Genomic DNA, 21,096 nt, shown 5'->3' with positions numbered 1-21,096 from the left:
ATTACAGTGGGACCAAACTAGGATCACCACCAAGGCTATGATCGACACAGGATCTTGTGGGAACTATATCGATACACGTTTTGTTACTTTAAATAAAAGACCTATTATTTCAAAACCTAAACCTGTCTCTGTTAGTTTCATTAACGGTATTCCGTTATCTTCTGGTCCAATCACCAATCAGACACAAGCACTCCTTGTCACTGCTAACGAGTCCCATATGGAGACCACCACTTTTGATGTACTACCTTCACCACATTTTCCCATTATTTTGGGACTCCCCTGGTTACACATACATCAACCAACCATAGATTGGAAAACACAGACTCTAACCTTCCCTTCTCACTATTGCGAGATCACGTGTAACCTCCCATCTTATGGAAAGATCCTGCTGTGGTGTCAGATGAGATTACACCACTATGCTACCAGGATCTGTCCGAAGTCTTCCTTGAGAAAAATGCTCAAGTGTTGCCTCCCCATAGGGACTATGATTGCTCTATCGATCTACTCCCTAATAGCAAATTGCCTTTCGGTCATGTTTATCCTCTTTCACAGGATGAACTTTCTCATCTCAAGGAATACTTGGATGAGAATTTGGCGAAAGGGTTCATCAGACCCTCTACTTCTTCCACAGCTGCAGGACTTTTCTTTGTCCGCAATAAGGATTCAAGTCTTAGGCCTATTATTGACTATAGGCAATTAAATACCATTACGATAAAGGATCGCTATCCTTTACCGCTCATCCCTGAACTCATTGAACAAGTGCGTGGGGCTACCTACTTTTCTAAATTGGACCTAAAAGGGGCATACAACCTAATCCGAATCCGTGACGGAGATGAGTGGAAGACAGCATTCAGAACCAGATACGGATTATTCGAATATCTTGTGATGCCTTTCGGGTTGTGTAATGCTCCCGCAGCTTTCCAACGATTCATAAATGACATCTTCAGAGACTTACTTGATGTCTGTGTCGTGGTATATCTGGACGATATACTTATCTATTCTCGATCTTTGTCTGAACATATAAAACATGTAAGACTTGTGTTATCCAGATTACTCGCACACAATCTATACGTGAAATTAAAAAAATGCCTATTTCATAAAGAAGAAATATTATTCCTAGGATACATCATATCTAAAACCGGAATCAAGATGGATATGAGCAAGATATCGTGTATTCTGGATTGGCCTATACCAACAACTCGTAAGGCATTATAGCGATTCCTCGGATTTTCAAACTTCTATAGGAAGTTCATCAAGAACTTCTCTGCTATTGTGAGACCTCTCACACAACTTACAAGTATAAAGAAACCATTCAAATGGTCAGAAGAAGCAAATGGAGCTTTCCGCTTGTTAAAATCAAGCTTTACTTCTGCTCCCATACTACGCCATCCAGACCCATCCCTCCAATATATCCTGGAGGTAGATGCGTCAAACATGGCAGTAGGAGCAGTTCTCTCCCAACGACCAACAAATACTTCACCACTCCACCCAGTTGCTTTCTTCTCTAATTCACTAAGCAGCCCAGAGGTGAATTACCCAGTGGGTGAAAAAGAGTTGCTTGCCATAAAACTGGCACTAGAGAATTGGCGACATCTACTTGAGGGTACCCGATTACCAATACTCATATATACAGATCATAAAAATCTTCAATACCTTCAGACTAACAAAACTCTTTCCCACCGACAGGTACGATGGTCATTATTCTTTCTAAGATTCAACTTCCTAGTGACCTACACGCCTGCAGACAAAAACAAAAAAGCGGATGCGCTATCACGATTAACCGAAGATAACTGCGCCGAAATCCCTTCTATTCCTATAATACCCTATGAACGTATTATTGGTGTTGTTCGTTCCCTGAAGGAAGAGATTTTGCACAGTATAGGACTGGATTCACCTCCACCACAACTAAGTACTGATGCAGAAGGCTTCCTCTACTACAACGACAAACTCTACATACCCCCTACTATGCGCACCAAGATCTTGGAATTGTCACATGATGTGCCTATGGCAGGACATATGGGTATGACTAAAACCCTTAATTTGCTTACCAGGCAGTTTTGGTGGCCTGATATGAAGACGTCTGTACAAAAATTTTCTTCATGTGACATCTGTGCAAGGTCCAAAATTGACACTACAAAACCATCTGGTCTACTTTGCAGTCTACCAATACCCCAGGTTCCATGGGAAGTTGTGTCCTTAGACTTTATAGTAGAACTACCACCTTCCAAAGGATTTAATACCATTCTAGTGTCAGTGGACCATCTGACAAAGATGGCACACTTCATTTCTATTCGCAGACTACCTTCATCTAAGCAAACAGCGGAATTACTAATGAAACATGTGTTCAAGTTACACGGAATTCCAAATACTCTTTTATCCGACCGTGGTTCACAGTTCATCTCCAAGTTTTGGCAAGCTCTATGTCATATACTACGGATTGAGCGAAAGCTCACTTCTCCTTACCACCCTCAAACCAACGGACAGACTGAAAGAGTCAACCAGTGTATTGAACAATATCTACGTTGCTACACCTCATACCTACAGGATGATTGGGTGGACCTCCCTCCCTCTGGCGGAATTTGCTTATAACAACGCAACCCACAGCACTACCAAGCAAAGTCCGTTCTACTTAAACTATGGGTTTCATCACCACACTTCTTCCACCACGCATCCTACCATCAAGTAACCCAGTAGCCTCGGATTATCTTACCCAAATAAAAGACTCTCTGGGTTTACTTAATACCACCATCTCACACGCTCATAGTCAAAAAAAAAGGTACTACGACCTTCGTAGGAAACCCTCTCCTCAATATGCTATTGGGGACCTCGTTTGGCTATCGACGAAAAATTTAAGATTAAAGATCCCTAGCAAAAAGCTTGGACCTTTATTTCTGGGACCCTTCCCAATTAAGAAACTCATTGGAAAAGCTGCAGTGCAACTCACTTTACCGGCAGATCTCAGAATACATCCCATCTTTCATGTGTCGCTACTGAAACCACATGTTCCTAACCAAGGAATAAGGCCTACCATCTTGCCTCCACCTCTAGTACAAGTTGAAGGCGGAGAAGAATTTGAGATTAGGGAGATTTTGGATTCTCGTATCCACAGAGGAAAACTCCAATATCTCATAAGATGGAAGAACTATGGACCCCAAGACGACACCTGGTTGGATACTTCTGATGTTCACGCACCCAGGCTTATACGAAGGTTTCACTCTAAATACCCGGAGAAACCAGTGCTATAGGCCTTCTGGAGCCGGCTTTAAGGGGGGGGGGTACTGTAAGATTCTGGTACCTTTGGTACCCTTATTGCCCATTTTTCGTTGCATATTGCGTCCCACCTTTTCAGTTAGGTGGAACGCATATACCTTTAAGCCGCATGACATCATCACTGAGCGCCGCTCTGAGAGGCTATTTCAATCGCCGGCTTTCTCTCACAGGTTGTTCATTCAAACCGCATGCTTAACAGCCTTGTCTTATGCTGCCGGAGCCTCCAGCTATTCTCTTTACCTGGAACAGACCGGAACCTCGCTACTGATCCCGTATCTCGCTACCGGATCACTCCCTTACTACCGGACCCTTCTACTTACTAACCTCACTAGTGATAAGTACCCCACAGGGGATTCCTTCATAACAAACTTACACTATCTACTTCTGCACATTAAGGACTGTTACTATCTATGCATTACTAATCCTATCATCTGCACTGTTACATAGATTGCTAGCTCTTGAGTCTACTACCATCTATCCTTGCACTGGGTTAGTCTCTCCTGTATATGTCATCTGCTGTCCTTACCACCTGTTACTATACATGATTACTAACCTATCTGCATTCTACCTATTACCATCTACCACTCTCCTGAACATTACTATCAAGTGCTTATCATTGCTATCACTGCTCACGCCTGTCCCTTCAGCACATCACCTCTATACTGTCATATACATCCTATCACTCCAGGAACATCTTATTGAGTGTATGTATATTTGTATGCTGAAGCAGGCGGGTCCACAGTGATGAGTCTGGAGAGTTGGATCTGGTAATTCAACACATCTCTACATGACTACTGAGTGGAGATTCTGCAGCTGCAAATCCAGCTCACTATAACAAAAACGCAGGAGCGTTACAATACCCTAACTCCTTAAGATCCATACTTTTAGCTAGTTCATTCGCAAACACTATTAACACATCTACTCATCCTATTCTACATCTAGTGTTAAACACCTGGAAATAATTCTGCTATTTCGACAATCCAACAGGAGACATGATGTATATCCCCACCCCACTTTCATCTATTAAAATACTCATCCCAGATATCTCCATAGCTGCTTGGGAACAAAAAGGTATTAAATGAATCACCAACCTCTTACAAGACGGGAAGATTATTCCATTCAACGTATTGTCACAAAAATACTCGCTACCAATCACAGAACACTATAGCTTTATTCCTAAAAGCTCATCCTAGGCCGACCTTGGCCCACAGACTATGGTCCTGTCCTGATATGTCTAAATTTTGGAGGGGGCAACAGCTAATCTTCGCTGTTTCAGGTCTATCCCCGACAAACAACCCGCTTCTCCTAGTCTTTGGCAACCTAGATGGACTCTCCCTGGGGTTGGGGCCCAGCCAGGTATTGCTTCTAAACCTCCATAAAGCCTGGATCTCGACGTGCCTCATGATTGCCAGGCGGACCATCCTCAGAAAATGGACAGTTCCTCATCCACCCAAAATCGTGGAAGTGCGGGAAGAACTTACAAAACTACATGACAAAGAACTTTTGGATATGCAATTCCTCTCCGTACCCTCTTTGTTTCGCATCCAAATGGGATTCCTACCTAGCAAAATTTCCTAAGCCTACCTCTTGACTTGGCAAGTACTTTGGTAATTATGGTATCCCCCCTTCCCCCTCTTGGTCCCTCCCCTTCTTCCTTTCTCTGTTTTAACGTCTTGATACTTTACAATGTATGACATTATGTTGTAGAACGGTTTTCATCCGAGATGTTATTTCTTTTCGTTCAATGTTTGATATGTTATGTTTCTGAAAATTTGTTTAAAAAAAAAAAGCTCCTCCTTTTACTTTAAATCAGAGTTCCACACAAAGCTTGGGCTTATTGGATTAATCCAAATCTATCTAAGAAAGGGATATCTTTGTTTTACAATTTGCTACAACCTAAAAATATCTTTACAAAATCCCTCCCCCTTCAAAAATGGGAAGTAAATATTTCGTCCCACCTCACAGAAGAACAATGGGAAAAAAGCCATTCATTTTAACCATTGTTATACCAGATCTGCTACATACTGGGAAATATCCCAAAAAATAATACTTTGATGGTATTGTACACCTTATGCTATAGCACAATTTAATAATTCCAGTTCAAATTAATGCTGGCGTGGCTGTGTACAGATAGGCACTCTGATTCATATGCTCTGGAGTTGCCCCCCACCTTAAAAGTTTTTGGAATGGAGTTTTCTACCTAATATCCAAAACTACAGGAATAATCAAAAAAGGATCCATCAAGCAGGCCATCTTGAGTGTACACCTTGACTACTACCTGCCAGCACTTAGATCAGTAGTCATGAATATTCTTCTGGCAGCTAGACTAACTGTAATTAGGAAATGGAAATCCGATTTGACCCCAAATGTTAGCGAAGTAATCAAACAGGTAGAAGAAGCCTTTAGATATGAACAGATTATGGCCCATAAAGATGGAATCACGTTCCGCTGTTACATGGGAACCATGGATCTATATCAGCATACACAGTTGAAAAAAATATTAATAATGTGGAAATAAGGCCATTTGAAAAAGGAATGGTGATGAGTTAATGCCATGTGTCTTTAAAATCTGGCTAAATTAACAAAAGTTCGGTCTTTCTTGTTTTAAAATTGATGTAAATGCAACTATTGGTGTACTATTGGTGTACACATTTATGAGGTTTCCTTTTTCACTCCACATGGAATAAACACTTCTGCTTCTTTAGTATAAATCTCGTTATGCTACTCATAGCAATACTTACAATATCGACAACTGTTTTGTACTATGTACCATTGTGGATTGTAGCTTGATAAAACTGTTCAATAAAAATTGATTTGAAAAAAAAAGAGGCTTCCTTCTTGCGACAGCCATGTAGACCAATTTGATGCAGTGTGTGGTGTATGGTCTGAGCACTGACAGGCTGACACCCCCACCCCTTCAACCTCTGCAGCAATGCTGGCAGCACTCATACGTCTATTGCCCAAAGACAACCTCTGGATATGACACTTTAGCACGTGCACTCAACTGATTTGGTCGACCATGGCGTGGCCTGTTCTGAGTGGAACCTGTAATGTTAAACCGCTGTATAGTCTTGGCCACTGTGCTGAAGTTCAGTTTCAGGGTCTTGGCAATCTTATAGCCTTGACCATCTTTTTGTAGAGCAACAATTCTTTTTTTCAGATCTTCAAGAGAGTTCTTTGCCATAAGGTGCCATGTTGAACTTCAAGTGAGTGGTATGAGAGTGAGAGCGATAACACCAAATTTAACACACCTGCTCCCCATTCACACCTGAGACCTTGCAACAGTAACAAGTCACATGACACTTGGGAGGGAAAATTACTAATTAGGCCCATTTTGGACATGTGTTAAGTTATTTTGAGGGGACAGCAAATTTACACTGCTATACAAGCTGTACACTCACTACTTTGCATTGTAGCAAAGTGTAGTTTCTTCAGTGTTGTCATATGAAAAGATATAATAAAATATTTACAAAAATGTGAGGGGTGTACTCACTTTTGTAAGATTATGTATGTATATGTGGTATATATGTAAAGAACCCCCTGCGTAGCCTTAGGTTAAAACGCTTCTCCTCTAAATGCATTGTATGGCCTCGCGTCCTCATGCATTCCTTGCGATTGAATAGTTTTTTTTTTCTATGTTGAGATCACTGTTGAGGTATTTATAAATCGCTATCATGTCCCCTCTCAGGCATCTCCTCTCCAGGGAGAATAAATCAAGCGCTTGTAAGCACTGTTCGTAATTAAGGTCCTCCAATCCCCTAATCAGTTTAGTTGCCCTTCTCTGGACTCTTTCCAGCTCCAACACATCCCTTCTCAGGACTAGCGACCAGAACTGGACAGAATACTCCAGATGCGGTCGGACCAGTGTTTTTATAAAGTGGTAGGATTATAGTTTAATCTCTGGAATACATCCCCTTCCTTATGCATGCTAATATTCTGCCGGCTTTGGCAGCTGCAGCTTGACATTGCATGCTATTGCTAAGATGCCAGGGCATAGCATGCCTGCATCTGTCAGAACTCACATCACCAATTGTAGATGAAGTCACCTTTTTTTTTTTTCTTATTCTTTTCAGGTAACACTTCCCCAGACCAGAAGGAGCCAACTCCATTCACCATCGAATGGATCCCAGACATCCTGCCTCTCTCCAAAATTGGCGAGCTTCGCATCAAGTTTGAATATGGCCACCATCGAAACGGACCCTTGCCAGATATCCACCCACCCCAGTCACACACTTTGGAACACACACTAGAGATTACACCACTCACTACCATCACCTTTGACTGATTCTCAATGTCGGGTCTTACAAAGACAGCAGTGAACTGAATTCCATGGACCCAGGCAAACAAAAACTTGTTAATCCAATCATTTAACTACTAGAGGATGACTATATTAGAGATGAACTTTTGGATTGCGATGTCTCTTGTGAAGTAGATTATTATTATTTTTATTTTTTTTGCTGCTATGTTATACTGTATTTTATTTGTGTCGATCTTTGTAAAGAAGGTGTCTTTGTCCTACCCAGCCAGCCTGCCTCATATGTAAAGCAAAAAACACCAAGTGATGTTAATGTGGACAATTTGGATGCTTTGAACAGGGGCTTTCATCAGCTGTAAAACGTTTGAAAGATGTGAATGAGAGTAAGCACATTTCTCTACATTGAACAATTTTTTTTATTTTCTTAATTTACATAAGTACATGGCTGGCCCTCAATTTCTCCTATGGTACGTCTACATTGACTGCAGTAGGTGATTCTTATTGAACTCTATTAAGTAATTCATTTGGGACCATTTCATTGAGACTTTCAATATCCTTTTATCATGAGAGATGATCTGATGGCTGCTTTACGCCATGTGATCCATTTTGTATATAATTCTTAATTATGCCTTCTTAGACTCTTTAACCTGCCATTCCCCCTATCCTTTAAAAAAAATGTATGCTTTTATGATATCTTGTAAGTAAATGTAGTTTATCATGTTGATAGAATGGCTGTAACTGTTAGCTTAATTGGATAAAAGTTAGTATAGCCCATGTGAAGGTTCTGAACACCTTTAATCTTATAAATGTGTCATGAGGGAACCAAGAACAAAGCTCTGCAACAAGTAGGTACCGTTAAAATGTATGGCAGGACAAAATAAAAACAAAAACATATTCTGTATATCTCTGCCGTACTTGCTTGTTTCCGTACATCTGCCAGAAATCCAATGTGCTCCTACCTTCCGGTTTGCGTAGACAACACAGTGCATATTCAGTGTTGTTATCCCTGCTTGCTGGACTACAGAACTCCACCTATCCCCAACCCTTTTGCTCCTTTCATACATGCTTTGATTTCTTTCCCATACAGTGCCTTGAAAAAGTATTTATATCCCTTGAAATTTTCCACATTTTGTCATGTTACAACCAAAAACGTAAATGTATTTTATTGTGAGTTAATGTGATAGACCGACACAAATTGGCACAAATTTGTGGAGTGGAAGGACAACGATAAATGGTTTTCCAAACTTTTTACAAATAAATATCTGAATAGTGTGGCGTGCATTTGTATTTAGCCCCCTTTACTCTGATACCCCTAACTAAAATCTAGTGAAACCAATTGCCTTCAGAAGTCACCTAATTAGTAAATAGAGTCCACTGGTGTGTAATTTAACCGCTTGCCGACTGCGCACAGTATATTTACTGCGGCAGTCGGCCCCGGCCAGGCAGAGTGACGTAGGTCTACGTCGCTCGCCTGTCACTCCTTCCAGAGCCAATAGCGGGCGGGCGCGCGCCCACTGAGGCGCGTGCCCGCCTCGGCTCGTTCACGGAGGAGTGCGGGAGTGTGACTGGCGGACCCTATGTCCGCCGGTCACACTACGATCGCCGGTACAGCGGGAGAAAGACAGAGCGGCTTATGTAAACAAGCCGCCTGTCAGTTCTCCCTGTGTAAAAGTGAAGATCAAACAGTTCTACATAGACTGTTGATCTTTGTTTTTACACTAGTAGACCTGTCCCTGCACAGTTAGAATCACGCCCCTAGGACACACTTAACCCCTCCCTGTCCAATACTGTTAACCCCTTCCCTGCCAGTGTCATTTTTGCAGTAACAGTGCATATATATAGCACTGATTACTGCAGTAATGTCACTGGTACCCCCAAAAGTGTCAAAAATGTCAGTCAAGGGTCCGATCTGTCCGCCGCAATGTCGCAGTACCGCAAAAAAAATCGCAGATCGCCGCCATTACTCGTTAAAAAAAAAAACACCAAAAATGACAAAAATCTTTCCCTTTGTTAGTAAACGCGATAACTTTTGCGCAAACCAATCAAAATACGCTTTTTGCGATTGTTTTTACCAAACATAGGTAGCGTAAAACAAATTGGCCGAAAATTTTAAATTTTGATTTTTACATTTTTTTTGGGGGGAATTTCATATAAAAAAAAGTGAAAAATATTGTTGTTTTTGCAAAAATTACGCTCTTTTTTTGTTTATAGCGCGTGATCAAAAAATCACACAGGTGATCAAATACCACCAAAAGAAAGCTCTGTTTGTGGGAAAAAAAGGACGTGAAATTCGTTTAGGTACAGCGTCGCACGACCGTGCGATTGTCCGTTAAAGTCACGCAGTAAAAAATCGCAAAAAAACCCCTGGTCTTTTAGCAGGAAAATCCTCCGGTGGTAAAGTGGTTAATCTCTGCATAAATACAGCTGTTCTGTGAATCCCTCAGAGGTTTGTTAGAGAACCTCAGTGAACAAAACGCATCATGATGCCAAGGAACACACCAGACAGAACAGGGAAAAAGTTGTGGAGGAGTTTAAAGCAGGATTAGGTTATAAAAAAAATATCCCAGGCTTTGAACATCTCACGGAGCACTGTTCAATCCATCATCCGAAAATGGAAAGTGTATGGCAAAACTGCCAACCTATCAAGACATGGCCGTTCACCTAAACTGACAGGCCAGGCAAGGAAAGCATTAATCAGAGAAGCAGCCAAGAGGCCCATGTTAACTCTAAAAAGAGATGACACCGCTCAAGCAAATCAAAATACACAATCCAGGGTAGGAGCTGAACCTCAGCCTGCCACCAGGAGAAGCAACTGAGAAGAAAATGGTCACACACCACCACAGAATTCAATGAAGAGAAGTTCCTTTATTCACATAAGTCATACAGGTGAAAGGTACAGCAGGGCTGTACCTGTACGACTTATGTGAATGAAGAAACTTCTCTTTATTGGATTCTATGGTGGTGTGCGACCATGATAACTCTAGCAGAGTTGCAGAGATCCACATCTCAGGTGGGAGAATCTGGCCAGAGGACAACTATTAGTCATGCACTCCACAAATCTGGCCTTTATGGAAGAGTGGAAAGAAGAAAGCCATTGTTGAAAGAAAACCATAAGAAGGTCCCGCGTAGTTTGCGAGAAGCCGTGTGGGGGGATACAGCAAACGTGGAAAAAGGTGCTCTGGTCAGATGAAACCAAATCATCACCCTGAACACACTATCTTCACAATGAAACATGGTGGTGGCAGCATCATGTTGTGCAGATGCTTTTCTTCAGCAGGGACAGGGAAACTGATCAGAGTTGATGGGAAGATGGGTGGAGCCAAATACAGGGTAATCTTAGAAGAAAACCTGTTAGTCTGCAAAAGACTTGAGACTGAGACAGAGGTTCGCCTTCCAGCAGGACAATGACCCTAAAGGTACAGCCAGAGCTACAATAGAATGGTTTAGATCAAAGCATATTCATGTGTTAGCATGGCCCAGTCAAAGTCCATACCTAAATCCAATTGAGAATCTGTGGCAAGACTTAAAAATTGCTATTCACAGACACACTCTATCAAATCTGACAGAGCTTGAGCTATTTTGCAAAGAAAAATGGGCAAAAATGTCACTCTCTAGATGTGCAAAGCTGGTAGAGACATACCCAAAAAACTTGCAGCTGTAATTGCAACGAAAGGTGGTTCTACAAAGTATAGACTCAGGGGAGCCGAATACAAATGCACGTCACACTTTAAGCTATTTATTTTTAAAAAACTTTCAATGATTGACGGATACAGCTCTCAATATTCAGAACCATAGAGCTATATTGCCCCCTACAGGAGTAGAACACTAGGCAGAAAAAAGACTTCGCTATGCCTATGGGCAGTCCTAGGTTGTATACATCCCCCCTCTCTGCTATAGACCTTCAGTTTTTTTTCTGCTTAGTCAGGAGTAAGGGCCTAGTACCCTGCCGGGATCTCTGGTCCTGGCATTTTTTTCTCCTGGTTCTTTCCTGTGCGATCTACAATCAACTGCCAGGCTGGATAGCTAGATCCAGTGCTCCCCCCAGTCTGGCCAGCGAGCGTGCGCAGACCAGAGCTACACGCTGGTTTGGCTGCGACATAGCCCCACTGGACGGGGGCTGGCCTGCGAGTTAAACGCCTCGTGAGGTTACATACTACTGGGTCTTGGCCAGAGTCACAGAGTTCCTTCTGGCCGACAGTCCCTTATTTAGATGGTGAAGATGTTCTGTTGAGAGTGGTGCCTGCCTGGTTCCTGGTATAGTGAGTAGCTGCCCCTCTCCCCCTGGATGTGTTTTGGGGTGGACACGGCCCCCCTCTCTGGAACAGTTGGACCTGTGGGTTTCCTCCAGACCCCCTTTTGTTTAGTGGTACCCCACCTTCCATGGTAGCGCGGTGGGTCGGAGAATGGTGTAGTACATTGTATCTGTTGGGGGAGGTGGATGGGCATGCCCCTGGCGGATGAACTTCATGGCTTGGTGGGGGGGGGGCGCTGGCCGATGAATGGGGGTTCCTGTGCCCGGATCCCCCCCCCCTCTCCATGGTGGCTGTTGCCTGGGCTCCAGGGATCCCTCCTGGATGTCGCGCGTGGCGGTCATTTTGCCGTGGTCTGCGCCATTACTTTGGGGCCAGTGTGCATCTATTTGTCGGCAGCCATGTTTGGTTGGTCCGGCGTGCATTAGGAGTGGCTGTGTTGACAATGGAGCCTCTGGGCGGTGATTTTGGCTTTGGGAGCTCCTCCTTTTCCCCTGGTGTTTACTATTTGGTTTCCTTTTCCCCCGGATGCCACACGTAGATACTGGCTATCTCTGGTGCAGACCGGTGCTACTTTGGTGGCGTGGTGAGTCTGGTGGGGTCCCTCCCTCTCTCTGCTGCAGGTTGTGGGGTGCTCTGCTTTCAGGTGTCCCTGTGGTTATATAGTTGTAGTGAGGGAGTCCCATAGCTGCGCTAGACACTTTTTGTGGTGGGTTCCGCTTTACCTTATGTGAGTCTCAGGAGCATGTTTCCCCACCTGACCCCCTCTTGGAGGCAGCAGGTTCCATAAGGGGCGGAACCCTCTACTGATGCACTGACCGCGGTCCTGGGGTCCTTAGTCATAGGTGGAGGTGGCCTTTGGGCAGTAAGCTAGCAAAAAGCGTCCCCTGTCTAATCTGTCTAGTCAAATCCTGAATCTGGCTTGGCTGCCGTAGACGTGGCCCACCCTGGGGGGTTTGTAGCCATGCTCCCTGATCTATCAGATAGTGAGGATGATTCCTCCATACCTGTAACTGCACACGAGAAGGCACTGGTTGAGCTACTGATTACATCTGTGCGGCAGACTTTACCCACCTAAGGTTCGCCCACTGCAGATTTACTGCGGCAGGCTTGCCCTCCTGCGCGAACCGACAAAGCTCTACGTTGGACGCTTGCCTGCAGCTAGGGGGCTGAACGCGTGCTCCCGCCCCCACTCGGTAGCGGGAACTCTGATGCATGGGGCTGGTAGCTCCGAATGCCGCCGAACACCCGCGATCGCTCCCCGCTGAGTGAGGAAGGTCAGCTATTATAAACACAGCTCACCGTTCTACTCTCTGGAATGATCAGAGTGCCTGTGATTCTTCAATATAGGATCAAAGGTCTCTGTGATCATTTCAAAAGCCCAACCCCCATACAGTTAGAAACACTCCCCTAGGCTTACATTTAACCCCTTGATCCCCCACTGTTAACCCCTTCCCTGCCAGTGGCATTATTACAGTAACAGTGCATATTTTTAGCACTGATTACTGTAGTAATGTCACTGGTCCTCCTAAAAATGTCAGTTTAGGGGTCCGATCTGTCCGCGGCAATGTCGCAGTCACGCCACAAATCGCATATCGCTGCCATTACTAGTATAGTAAAAAAACAATAAAAAAATGACATAAATCTTTCCCGTAGTTAGTAGATGCGATAACTTTTGCGCAAACCAATCACAGTACGTGTATTGTGATTATTTTATTTTTTTACCAAAAATATGTACCAGAAAACAAATTGGCCTAAAATGTTGAAAATTTTGATTTTTAAATTTTTTTGGGAATGTTCTATAGCAGAATGTGAAAAATATTGTTTTTTTTTTTTTTCAGAATTGTCGCTCTTTTTTTGTTTTATAGTGCAAAAAAATCGCAGTAGTGATCAAATACCACCAAAAGAAAGTTTTATTTGTGGGGAAAAAAAGGACATTCATTTTATTTAGGTACAGCGTCGCACGACCGAGCAATTGTCCGATATAGTAACGCAGTGCCGAATTGCAAAAAACGGCCTGGTCATTAACCACTTGCCGACCGCCTCCTGTATATTTACTGCGGCACGCAGCCGCTTACAGGCAAAGTGACTTAGTACTACGTCGCTTGCCAAAGAGTCTGTAGGTGGCGCGCGCCGCCGGAGACGCGCTCCCGCCCCTGCTCGTTCCCTGTCTAGCCAGCGTGTGGGACCGGCGGCTCCGATGGCCGCCGGGCACTCGCGATCTCCCACAGGAGAGGGAGAAAGAGAGACGGCTGATGTAAATACAGCTGTCTATCATTCTCACTGAAGTAGGCACAGAGGCTATGCATAACGGTATAACCTCGCGCTTATGGTAAGTGTTTATACGTGTATTGATTTAATGATAATTTAAATAATTTCAAAATAATCAGTGGCTGCTTGCTGCAAGTTAAAGTGCTAGTGCCTTTAAAGTGATAAAAACCTAATATTGCAGCGCTGCTCTCAATAAACTAATATCTAGTGCATGTATTGTGCAAAATACGCCAAGGTTGGGCAAATAAATGTGCAAATATTGCAATATAAACTGATACCTCTGTGCAACCTCATACATAAGTTGTGCAAAATAAGCTAAAATTTGTGCAAAGAAAATGATTAAATATTCCGAGCTACGGAAGACGCCGTGATTGGATGGAGAAACGCATCTAGCGATTGGCTGAGCGTACCCTGACGTCATATCCGGCGGGTAAAGCACACACTGCGGGAGCAGCGAACCACAGTGCCGCGGTCTATTTGCTTTAACATTAGCTACAATTGTGACTCGGAATTGAAGAAGGAGTATCATACAGGATCTCTCCCATATAATTGTGGATTCCAGGCTAAGAGAAAAAGGCGGTGATTACAACACAGGATTTCTATTTAAAAAGCATTTATGCCAACGAGTTGTGGTAAATAGATAATCACAGGGGGAGCACCCCAATTCGTGTATATTAGTGAAGCACAGAAGCACTTTTTCTGCACCTGATGGACACTACTATATGGACTAATAGTTATAATTTATGAATGGACTGAACACACTGTTTTATATTGCAATATTTAATAATTTTCTTTGCACAAATTTTAGCTTATTTTGCACAATTTATGCATGAGGTTGCACAGAGGTATCAGTTTATATTGCAATATTTGCACATTTATTTGCACAACTTTGGTGTATTGTGCACAATACATGCACTAGATTGCACAGAGATATTAGTTTACAGAGGCTATGCGATCCTGCTATATAGGATTGCATGTCTCTGTGGTTACTTCACTAGCCACGCCCCCTAACAGAATCACACCCCTAGGGACACAACCCCTTGATCACCAATAAAATTAACCCCTTCCCTGCCAGTGTCATTTTTACAGTAACAGTGTATATTTATAGCACTGATTACTGTAGTAATGTCACTGGTACCCCCAAAAGTGTCAAAAATGTCAGTCAGGTCCAATCTGTCCACGCAATGTCGCAGTGCCGCAAAAAAATCGCAGATCGCCGCCATTACTAGTTAAAAAAAAAAAACAATAAAAATGACATAAATCTTTCCCGTAGTTAGTAAACGCAAAATACGCTTATTGACATTTTTTTCTTTACCAAAAATATGTAGCAGAAAACAAATTGGCCTAAAATTTTGATTTTTTTTCATATTTTTTTTTGAGAATTTCATATAAAAAATGTGAAAAATATTATTTTTTCAAAATTGTCGCTCTTTTTTTGTTTATAGCGCAAAAAATAAAAATTGCACAGGTGATCAAATACCACCAAAAGAAAGCTCTGTTTGTGGGGAAAGAAAAGGCGTCAATTTAATTTAGGTACAATGTCGCATGACGGCGCAATTGTCCGTTAGCAGTGCAAATCGCAAAATAGGGCCTGGTCTTTGAGCAGCCAAATTTTCCGGGGCTGAAGTGGTTAAGGGGGCAAATACTTCCGGTCCAGAAGTGGTTAAAAATGGAGGCTGCAGCTGAGACTGTAGCAGAGGTGGCTGTCCCCTTTGGCACCCACAAGCTGTCTCGCATGGCAAAAACTGTTTCTTTATCCCACCTATTTTTGACAAGTTTGTCTATAAAGATTGGGGGCGCCCAAAACGCCCCTTTGTGGTTCCTAAACGCTTTGCTGTTAGGTACACCTTTGAAGAGTCACGTCTCAAGAAGGAGCCAGCTGACAGGAATGCGGAGTTTGTGGCCCACAATATGTTCACTATTGCTGGTTAAGTACTAAGGCAGGTCCTGGTCATTGCCCTAATTTCGCAAACCTGGGTGGGCTAAACTTTTTAACCGTAATGTCGAAGGTGAGCAGATTCCCCCTGCCTTTGCTGAGTTGGCAGACCAGTTGGTCCAGGGGCAGTAGTTTGTCTGTAAAGCCTCTCTGGACGCGGCTCCCTTGATTTCTAAGCTATCTGTTTCGGCAATGGTGCTTAGGCGTCTATTGTGGCCTAAGTATTGGTCTGCAGACCAGACTTCTAACAAAGCTCTTTCAAGGCAACCACCTGTTTGGAGCTACCCTGGATGACAGGGTAGCTCTCAAAGGGGGGAAGTGTATCTTTCTTCCACAGTATAGGAAGGGAAAATAACCTCATCACAGACACGGCCCTTCTTTCTCGGCTCACAAAAAGTTTTTTCGGCCCTCAGGGTCCACTGGCAAGGGTTCAAAACCTTTCAAGCCCCCTCTGGAGGTTCCAAGCGTCCCTGGACTGGCAAGCAGAGAGCGGGATTCTCTAGACCTGCGGGCAAGGCTCCTTCATGAAGGTGTGCCCCCACCCATACCTGGGGTGGGGGGTCATCTTTGCTGGTTTTCGGGCCTGTGGACCTTCCTGGGGTATTTTCTTGCCTCTATCGACATCAACAATGCTTACCTGCACATTCCAATATTCGCCCGACACCCACGCTTCCTCTGTTTTGCTGTGGGAGTGGGGCAATATCAGTTTTTGGCGTTACCCTTTGGTCTCGCCTCCGCTCCTCGGGTCTTTACAAAAGTGTTGGCCCTGGTTCTGGCGTTGGTACGTCAGCAGGAGATTGTGGCACTGGGCTACCTGGATGACCTCTTCTTGAGAGCAAAATCCTCTGTTGCCTTGATGGACGTCGTGGAGATCACTATACAGACCCTAAAGGAGTTCGGTTGGCTTCTAAATTACTAGAAGTCTGCTATGATTCTATCCAGGAAATTGGATTATCTGGGTCTGACTTTGGATTCAGCTCTAGCCAGAGTGTTCCTTCCTTTGGACAAACTCCAAAAGTTGCATGCTGCAATTCATCTATTGCTGTCCAGCAGGTGGTCCTCTCTCCAATCTTGCATGCGGGTGCTCGGCCTCATGGTGTCTACCTCTGAGGTGGTTCCATTTGCACAGTTCTATACATATTCCAGGAGTGGAAAACTGGCAGGCAGACTTACTCCGTCAGCAGGCGTTGGACCAAGGGAAGTGGTCCCTTCATCCAGACATGTTTCATCAGATATGTCGCTGGTGGGGCATCCCCAAGGTAGATCTGTTGGCGTCTCGGCTCAACAGAAATGTACCTAGGTTTGTGGCAAGGTCGGGGGATCCTCTGGCGGGTGCCACAAGCGCTCATGGGGCTGTGGGGCCAGTATCGTCTGATCTACGTCTTCCCTCCACTCAAGCTTTTGCACAGGATCAAGGCTGAAGTAATTCCGATCATTCTAGTGGCCCTGATTGGACAATCGTCTTCAGGGGTGTCCGGTACGAATTCATTCAAACAATGCCACGGCCATGGTCTATGTCAATCACCACGGGGGCATAAGAAGTGTCCTGGTAGCTCAGTAAGTAACCAGCATTCTAAGGTTGGCTGACTGATTTGTTCGAGTCCTCCCAATCTTCTGCCACGACTTCTGTGCAGGGTTCAGGCAGAAGGGATTCTGGTCATTCTAGTGGCTCCAGACTGGCCTTGCCGGTCTTGGTATGCCGACCTGGTGCGATTGGTCACCGACGTCTCTTGGAGACTGCCTCTCAGGGAGGATCTGCTGTCCCAAGGGCCAGATTTCCATCCTGCTTTACAGTCACTGGCTTCAACGGCCTGGCTGTTGAAAGCCAGGTGCTGAAGAATAGAGGTTTGCCTGGGTCGTTGATTCCAACACTGCCGAAGGCTAGGAAGTCTACCTCCAGGAAGATTTATCATCGTACGTGGAAAGTGGTGTGAGTCAATCTGTGTTCACCCTTTGTTCTTTTTCAATGGCTCAGATTTTGACCTTCCTTCAATGAGGTGTTGAGCAGAAATTGGCCTTAGGTACCATCAAGGACCAGGTGTCGGCCTTTGCAGTCTTCTTTTAGCAACCCCTGGCCACGCAGCTCCTTGATGTGTACCTTTTTATTCAAGTGGTTCAACATCTGACTCCACTGGTGCGGTCTCCTCTACCGCCGTGGCATTTGAATTTGGTGTTTTCAGTTCTCCAGGAGCCTCCTTTTGAAAATATTTGGGAGATTCCCCTGCTTACGCTGTCCCAGAAGGTAGCTTTTTTGGTGGCTGTCACCTCTGCTCGCAGGGTGTTGGAGCTGGTAGCGTTATCTTGCCGTATCCCCTCTCTGGTGGTCCACAAAGATAAGGTGGTTAGTTCCCCAGACCGCGGCTTCGCGCTAGGTTGGCCGCAACATAGCCCCATTTGACAGGGGCTTGCCTGCGAGTTAAACGTCTTGCGAGGATGCAGACGAACTGGCTTCAGTCTGAGTCGCATCGTTTCTTTCTGGCCGACAGCACCCACATTACGATGGAGTGGTGCCCTGTCCGGAGTGGTACCTACCCTGTTATTGGTGTGGTAAGTATCTGTCCCCCCACTACCCCTGGAGGGGTTTGAGGTGGACGTCCCCCCCCCCCCGAGAGAGGTAATGAGCTAGCTTTGCCACATGCTCTTAAGGGGGGCTGGTTGGAGTATCTGCTGACTGGGTTTTCCTGGCGTGCAACGGGGGGGTTGAGCAGGGTTTCCTGCCATCCTGGGGGTTCGTGACTAGGGCAGGGATGTCCTCTGGGCTCCCTGTGGCAGTTGTTGGGCTGGGGGAGCGGATGTTTTTACCATCCGCGAGTACGCGCCTTACGCGGCCGGATCCGGCCAAAAATTGAAGCCGTGGCTTTGCGGCCTACTCGTCGGAACCTATGTGAGGCTGCCCCTGTGACGATGGCTGAAGCCACTGCCTCCCGTTTGGGCATCCGCCTTCCCCTCCGCTGCATCTGGATGGTCGACTCCGTTGGGGCTCGTGTCCTGGCGGCCGGGCGCCCTCAAAAATTTAGACCACGGCTGAGTCGGGCCTGCTGTTGGGGGACGGCCCCAGTGCGTGTAGCTGAAGCCCCCACTCCTCCTTTGAGCATCTGCCGGGCTGAAAATCCGTGCAATTGTGGCTGGGCCCAAACAAAAATTTAGGCCGCGGCCTGCTGGGCCATATGGTCAGCTTGGCACCTCCCTTGGACCGTTTGGCGCTGTGGGGGTGCTTCATTATTGACAGTCTTGCCGACATCATTGTGTGGGGCAGCTGCCTTGTTTTAGCGAGGGTACCCTGCCTACACGTCTGCTCCATGGCTCACGGCCCCCTTTTAAGGGGGCTCTGTCCTCTATGAAGGGTGACCCCTTTTTTTTTTTTACAGATTCCAATCGGTGGTCCATTTGTGGAGGGTGGCTGGCTTGCTGGAACACTGTTGTGGGTGGCTGGCTTGCTGGAACACTGTGGTGGGTGGCTGGCTTGGTGTCACCCTGTTGTGGGTGGCGGGCTTGGTGTCAGTCACCCTGGCCTGTTGTGGGTTGCTGGCTTGCTGGAACCCTGTTGTGAGGTGGGTAGCCTGGCACCCTGTTGTGGGTCGGATGGCTGGTGGCTGGCACCCTGCTGTGGCTGGCTGGTTGGCTGAGAATCAACAACAAGTGGGACACAATCATGAAGTGGAACGAAATTTATTGGATATTTCAAATTTTGTTAACAAATAAAAAACTGAAAAATTGGGCGTGCAAAATTATTCAGCCCCTTTACTTTCAGTGCAGCAAACTCTCTCCAGAAGTTCAGTGAGGATCTCTGAATAATCCAATGTTGACCTAAATGACTAATGATGATAAATAGAATCCACCTGTGTGTAATCAAGTCTCCGTATAAATGCACCTGCACTGTGATAGTCTCAGAGGTCCGTTTAAAGCGCAGAGAGCATCATGAAGAACAAGGAACACACCAGGCAGGTCAGAGATACTGTTGTGGGGAAGTTTAAAGCCGGATTTGGATACAAAACGATTTCCCAAGCTTTAAACATCCCAAGGAGCACTGTGCAAGTGATAATATTGAAATGGAAGGAGTATCAGACCACTGCAAATCTACGAAGACCTGGCCGTCCCTCTAAACTTTCAGCTCATACAAGGAGAAGACTGATCAGAGATGCAGCCAAGAGGCCCATGATCACTCTGGATGAACTGCAGAGATCTACAGCTGAGGTGGGAGACTGTCCATAGGACAACAATTAGTCGTATACTGCACAAATCTGGCCTTTATGGAAGAGTGGCAAGAAGAAAGCCATTTCTTAAAGATATCCATAAAAAGTGTTGTTTAAAGTTTGCCACAAGCCACCTGGGAGACACACCAAACATGTGGAAGAAGGTGCTCTGGTCAGATGAAATCAAAATCGAACTTTTTGGCAACAATGCAAAACGTTATGTTTGGCGTAAAAGCAACACAGCTCATCACCCTGAACACACCATCCCCACTGTCAAACATGGTGGTGGCAGCATCATGGTTTGGGCCTGCTTTTCTTCAGCAGGGACAGGGAAGATGGTTAAAATTGATGGGAAGATGGATGGAGCCAAATACAGGCCCATTCTGGAAGAAAACCTGATGGAGTCTGCAAAAGACCTGAGACTGGGACGGAGACTTGTTTTCCAACAAGACAATGATCCAAAACATAAAGCAAAATCTACAATGGAATGGTTCACAAATGTTCTTCATAATGCTCTCTGTGCTTTAAACGGACCTCTGAGACTATCACAGTGCAGGTGCATTTATACGGAGACTTGATTACACACAGGTAGATTCTATTTATCATCATTAGTCATTTAGGTCAACATTGGATCATTTAGATATCCTCACTGAACTTTTGGAGAGTTTGCTGCACTGAAAGTAAAGGGGCTGAATAATTTTGCACGCCCAATTTTTCAGTTTTTTATTTGTATATGGAATGGAATGGTTCACAAATAAACATAACCAGGTGTTAGAATGGCCAAGTCAAAGTCCAGACCTGAATCCAATCGCGAATCTGTGGAAAGAACTGAAAACTGCTGTTCACAAACACTCTCCATCCAACCTCACTGAGCTCGAGCTGTTTTGCCAGGAGGAATGGGAAAAAATTTCAGTCTCTCTA

General features: G+C 44.8%; 1 protein-coding gene across 2 annotated transcripts in view; it reads left to right on the top strand.

Moving 5' to 3' along the window:
• The window catches only part of LOC309553879 (uncharacterized protein C2orf42 homolog), an 80,024-nt gene extending 71,597 nt beyond the window's left edge, over positions 1 to 8,427 (top strand). For both annotated transcript variants that reach the window (XM_082255361.1, XM_082255360.1), the window contains exon 9: positions 7,344 to 8,427. In XM_082255361.1, the coding sequence (XP_082111487.1) occupies positions 7,344 to 7,555 (212 nt within the window). In that variant the 3' untranslated portion in view covers positions 7,556 to 8,427. The remainder of the gene's footprint in view (positions 1 to 7,343) is intronic.
• The last annotated feature ends 12,669 nt before the right edge of the window (positions 8,428 to 21,096 follow it).

This window comes from Pelophylax lessonae, assembly GCF_965119305.1.
Source record: "Pelophylax lessonae genome assembly, chromosome: 4".
NCBI lineage: Eukaryota > Metazoa > Chordata > Amphibia > Anura > Ranidae > Pelophylax > Pelophylax lessonae.
Note: the sequence above shows the minus strand (reverse complement) of the source record. Positions and strands in the feature narration are given on the sequence as shown.